This window comes from Helianthus annuus, chromosome 14 (assembly GCF_002127325.2).
Source record: "Helianthus annuus cultivar XRQ/B chromosome 14, HanXRQr2.0-SUNRISE, whole genome shotgun sequence".
Taxonomy (NCBI): domain Eukaryota; kingdom Viridiplantae; phylum Streptophyta; class Magnoliopsida; order Asterales; family Asteraceae; genus Helianthus; species Helianthus annuus.
The window spans coordinates 167,231,008-167,237,007 of NC_035446.2; the positions used below are offsets into that span (position 1 = coordinate 167,231,008).

At 42.7% G+C, this 6,000-nt stretch overlaps 1 protein-coding gene across 1 annotated transcript; it reads right to left on the reverse strand.

Moving 5' to 3' along the window:
* Positions 1-3,704: 3,704 nt before the first annotated feature.
* Positions 3,705-4,910, reverse strand: LOC110907824 (extensin-like). The gene has a single exon (XM_022152749.1). It carries the CDS (start codon positions 4,908-4,910, stop codon positions 3,705-3,707), a length of 1,206 nt encoding a protein of 401 aa, XP_022008441.1.
* Between the last annotated feature and the right edge of the window lie 1,090 nt (positions 4,911-6,000).

The following is a 6,000-nucleotide window of genomic DNA, read 5'->3' on the forward strand; positions in this document are numbered from 1 at the left end:
TGCGAATACCACAGCACCCAATTCCAAATCGTGAGTGGTGTAGTTCTTTTCATGCACCTTTAGCTGTCGCGATGCATAGGCAATTACATTGCCCCTCTGCATAAGTACACACCGCATGCCAGTGTGTGAAGCATCGCAATAAACAACAAAGTCTTCAACTCCTTCCGGTAGTGACAAAACCGGAGCGTTGCTCAATCTTTGCTTTAAAGTCTCGAAGGATTCCTGCTGCTTGGGACCCCAGATAAATTTCACATTCTTACGGGTCAAGGAAGTCAATGGTGCAGCTATTCTTGAGAAGTTCTCAATGAATCTCCTATAATATCCTGCTAAACCCAAAAAGCTGCGAATTTCTGTAGGTGTCTTAGGTGCTTCCCAATTCATTACAGCCTCTACTTTGGCAGGATCTACTTGAATACTGTGTTCACTAACCACATGTCCAAGGAACTGGACTTTGCGAAGCCAAAATTCACACTTAGAGAATTTGGCATATAACTTCTCCTGTCGAAGCAGTTCTAAAATACATTGAAGGTGCTTTTCATGCTCCACTTGGCTACGCGAGTAGATAAGTATGTCATCTATAAAAACAATGACAAACTTATCTAAATATGGTTTGCAGACTCTATTCATGAGGTCCATGAATGCTGCAGGCGCATTAGTGAGCCCAAAAGGCATCACTAAGAACTCGAAGTGTCCATATCTTGTTCTGAATGCCATCTTTGGAACATCTTCGGTTCGAACCTTAAGTTGATGATACCCAGATCTCAAATCTATCTTTGAGAAGTAACTCGCTCCTTGGAGTTGATCGAACAATTCATCGATCCTAGGTAAGGGATAACGATTCTTGATCGTTATCTTATTCAGTTCACGGTAATCAATGCATAAGCGCATTGATCCATCCTTCTTTTTCACAAACAGAATTGGAGCTCCCCAAGGCGAAGAGCTGGGTTGAATGAAACCTTTTTCCAATAACTCATCCAATTGAGTTCTGAGCTCTTTCATTTCGGTAGGCGCTACGCGATACGGAGCTCGTGCGATAGGCGCAGATCCAGGGAGAATGTCGATCCTGAATTCTACTTGCCTCTCAGGAGGTAATCCAGGTAACTCGTCAGGAAAGACATCAGGATACTCTGAAATAATTGGGATGTCCTCAATCTTCGGCTTTGGATCATTCACTGTCACTTGTGCCATGTAAATGACACATCCACCTTTCAAACACTGGGATACTTTAAGAATAGACACATTGCTTGGCAATCCATATTGTGTGTCCCCTTGGATAGTGACTGATTCACCGGAGGGGGTTTTGATAATGATAAGCTTTTTATCACAGGCAATTTGGGCTTGGTTATGCGACAACCAATCCATGCCTAAAACTATATCAAAACCAGCCAATTTCATTGGCAGGAGGGACAGCGAGATAGAATGGTTCTTGCTGGATATTGAACATCCATCAAGAAGAGTTGAGGTGGATTCTAAGGTACCATCAGCGAGTTCTACCTAATATTTTATGTCTAGAGTCTTAATAGGCAAATTCAATAACTTACAGAACTTATGATCTACAAAGGACTTATCAACACCGGAATCAAATAAGACTCTAGCATAAATATTATTGATGAGGAAGGTACCTGTGATGACGTTATCATCAGTCACTGCTTCCCTTGCCTGCATTTGGAACACTCGGGCATTGTTCTTCTTAGCCTCTTCAGGCTTCTTCGCATTCTTGGGGCAATTGGTCTTAATATGCCCCTTTTCATTGCAACCATAACAGGTTGCATCCTTGATGTTTCGGCACTCAACAGACTTGTGCCCTTTCTTCTTGCAAATCCCACATGGTTTGGCCTGTGGGTCCCGGTTGCACTTGCCAAAGTGTCTCTTATGGCAAGTCTTGCATCTGGGCTTGTCATCAGTCTGCCCCTTCTTGGAACCAGAGTTCCCCTTACCTTTCTTATTCGATTGAGAGGACTGATCATCCTCTCTTTTCCTCTTCCCCTCTTCAGAATTTTTCTTCGCCCTGCTCCTCACAACATCCAATGTGAGGGATAGTGATAGATCCACAACAGATCTATAGGTGGTTGGCTTAGAAGCCTTCACATTTCCCTTAATCTCAGGGGCCAAACCACCAATAAAACGCGCGATGCGCTTTGGCTCAGGGGTGACTAAATATGGTACCAACCTGGACATGGAATTGAAACTCGTCACATAAGATCTACAATCTAGATCCTTCATTACGAGAGTGAGAAAATCAGTCTCCACACGCTCTACTTCGTGTTGAGGACAATAAGTGTCCTTAACCAAATCGACAAACTTCTCCCAAGAAAGGTTATACAAATGGACTTTCCCGGTGGACTGTACGAGTGCTTTCCACCACGTAAGGGCATCGCCCTTAAAAGATTGGGAGACGAACATAACTACATCTTCCTTAGCGCAGCCGCTAATGTCTATCACCGTCTCCATCTCATCTAACCACTTCATACAGTCGATGGCCCCTTTTTCTCCCGTAAAATCCCTCGGTTTACAGGAAACAAAATACTTGTAGGTACAACCCTTGGTGTACCTAGGGGTCGGCTCAAGATCTATCTGTCTTTTGGGTATACTACCCTGGTTAGAGGAATGCACTAACTCACTCTTCTTATGAGTGTGAGATTTAGAATGAGCTTTCGAGTGAGTTTGTGACCGCACGATACTCGGCTCCTTAAACTTAGCATCAACCGCTTGAGAGACTGCAGCGGTGATCATAGCTTGTAATTCTGCATCAGTAATGTTAATTCTGGTATTGCCCTGTGCTGGATGACTGTTTATTTCGTCGGAGCCAGCCATTTCTGAATGCTATAATATAGACAATAATAGTAATTTAAATTACATATAAGTTCATCGCATTGATGATTCATTGGTCATGGTATTATTAAACCATTTAGACCATTTCAAAACATAACTAAATGTTTACATAATGCGTTATTCTACACATTACTAGACAGAAAAAGATAGAAATTTCACAACTGTCAATGTTATAGAAGACATTTTATCTATCATTAAACTCGTTTCAAAGGACATTAAAATAGCTTAAAAGCTTGTCACAAAAACGAGTTGAGATTCTAATTAATGATCTCAAAAATCAGTGATCTTTTAAGGTCTGAACCAAGTTCATTGCTTTTTGTCATGAAGTTTATGAATCGTACTTTCATTGTCATTTTACACCTTTGCTTAAAGCATGCATCTCAAATGGATGTCTTGGTGTATTCATCACACTGATATTTTCTAGCTAGGATTCGTATTGATCATTTTGGCTTTATGTGACTTGGAAGGGTCCAAGTACCTTTTGGAAGCTTGTGTGGTTCCTTGCACCGCACAGCTAGGAAGGTTAACAAATTTTTCAGATGTTAACTGAGATTTGCTATCTTAAAAAGGTTGTACCATCATAACCAATTAATACTTTGGCTAGGTTATACCTCTAAGAGTTTCTTTGGCAGATCAATTATAAATTGAAAGGAAATAACATGGTGTAATAAAATACACAATTAAAACCAAAGTTAAAACTTCATTATGAAGAAAACGAATACAACCGCCCTAAACGGGACTTAAGAAAAGACAAACTACCCGCGCAGGGGTATACAGGAATGAAAATAAGTCCACGCAGGGACTTGATACAGAAATCAAACAAATGTCCACGCAGGGACAATATTACAATAAACAAGAAACAAAACAACCCTCTATTTCTTCTTCCCCTTGATAAGGTTGGCGAGGCCATTCATGAAGCTAATATGCCTCTCCTTGTTCTTCTTGGTCTTCTGCTCAACCTTATCCAACCTCTCCAAGATTTCCTGATTTTGTTGCTGCAGTTGCTGGGAAGGAGGTGGCTGATACGGAGGATACTGATAACCGTGAATTGGGTAGTCAGTTGGAGGCATAGGAGGGTAAGTAGAAGGATAAAGGTGGTGATACTGCGCAGCCGTAAGATATGGGTCATGAGTTCCATAGCCCAATGGATATCCCGACGGGTCTCCATAAGGATTGTACCCGGAAGAACCTGGGTACGTCGGAATTGGGTTATCAAATCCCACAGGCGGCATAGGTGGTGCATAAGAAGCTTGCGGAGGATCAGCCTCCGGTGCCGCATTTGAGGGTCCACCCAACTGGGGGTCCTCTGGAATAGGGGGATAGGAACTCGAACCTCGTGGAGAACTAAAACGGGGTCCTCCTCTAACGGACATGCGAGCGTTCCTCCTTTGCCTCGGAGGCTCGGGAGGTGGCTGCGGTGGCTGCTGCGGTGGCTCCTCTACCGGGAGTGGTGGTGGTGAGACGGCTTGAAGTTGAGGATCTTCCAAAGGTGGTTGAGCCGGAGAGCTATGATAAGATGGAGTAAAGAACCAGTCATAGGTAGCCATCTTCTCTTGGAAGGAGTCGGGTCCACGGTAAAGGGATCCTTGAAACGGAGACCCACTAGATATGCTGATAGGGTGGCCTGGGGTTCCTGTTTGCATCTCCGGGTTGGGGTCATCATCCATCTCCATTTCCTGAGAGAATTGGTCCTCAGGGCCCAATGGGTTATAGCCAAGGAAGTCGTTCACATAGTCGGCTGGGTTGAATTGTCTTGGAGAGTAGGGGGATTCAGAATGATGAAATGAATGAGATTTCAAAGAGTTATGCGGTGTGTATGATTCATGGGAATGGTGAGATTGGTCCGAATGGTGAGAGTGTTCGGGCTCATTTGGAGCAAATGGTCCGAAAGACGGATGAAAAGATGGCGAAGAGCTGAGCGAGACTGAGTGTCTTGCCGGCTTAAAGGGTTGACCCCACATATCGCGGGAGTCGGAGGTGGAAAAAGACGCCGATGGAGTGCGTCTGTGAGATGGTCCCGCAGATGACGGTCCTCCACGCATGGGACCCTTGCCACGTCCTCTTAGTCTTGGAGGCATGATGGTAAGCTTCCTGTTGAAACAAGAACACAAAATAAAACAAAACAGAATAATAGCAAAGGAAAGATAAGGATGCACCCTAGGTCTTTTGCCTAGACTCGAGAGTCTAAGGAATGTGCTTATTGTGTCATTGAGATTAAACACAAAAGGTTAGTGTTTAATTCGCTCAATGTTGGCTCTGATACCAACCTATCACACCCCAATAATTCCACGTATTACCGGTGGGCCCGGTGGGGAGTATCGTGACGTAGTTGATATCATCATTGTCAACATACACAAATATATAGCACAGCGGAAGGCTGGGTAAATAAACTATTACAAACCATACTGTCTGTCGATGTTTGAATACAAGAATAATACAGACTGGAATGTAATAAGATCCACAGGCGGATCATAAAGTACAAAGAAACAAAAACTACAGACTCCGGGTATCTATGGGATTTGAAAGATCCTCTACAACACTATAGCTCCAGCCTATTTCGATAAGTACCTGTCAATTCAATCTTTAGGAAAATACGTCAGTATACACTGGTAAATACAATTTAACTGACTCGTTTTGAAAACATTTGAGAAAATTGGTTTAGATGCACAAGGCACAAATCCCTTATAACTTGGACAATCTTATTAAAATCTTGTATACAGTTTTACATGCTTGTCATACATGTGGGGCCGGTTTATAAGCCGGACATGATTAACTGACTCACCACTTATAGAACCCACAGAGGAGTTATCCCCAACTTGTGGGTAAATTAATATTTAGCATTTGCATCTGTCAGGTGCATGCCTGCACCCCGTGCATAGGTCGTGGCCATTAATAACTTAAATGAGCCAAGGATATCCAGGACACGGTCGTTAACCCCCAAATGTTTATGTTATCAAACAATACAGATTAAAACGGGTTATGCGGATTTATTAAATCACAATCCGACATAATAATCCCATACCCGACCAAGCGGTATTAATATACCGTATCCCAAGCCCGTATAGGGAAAATAAGTTAAAAGTATTTACCTGATGTAGTAGTAAATTCCTAAAGTTCTTGAAAGATACTTTTTTACCGGAAGCTATAAATCTGTATAGAAGGTTTAAT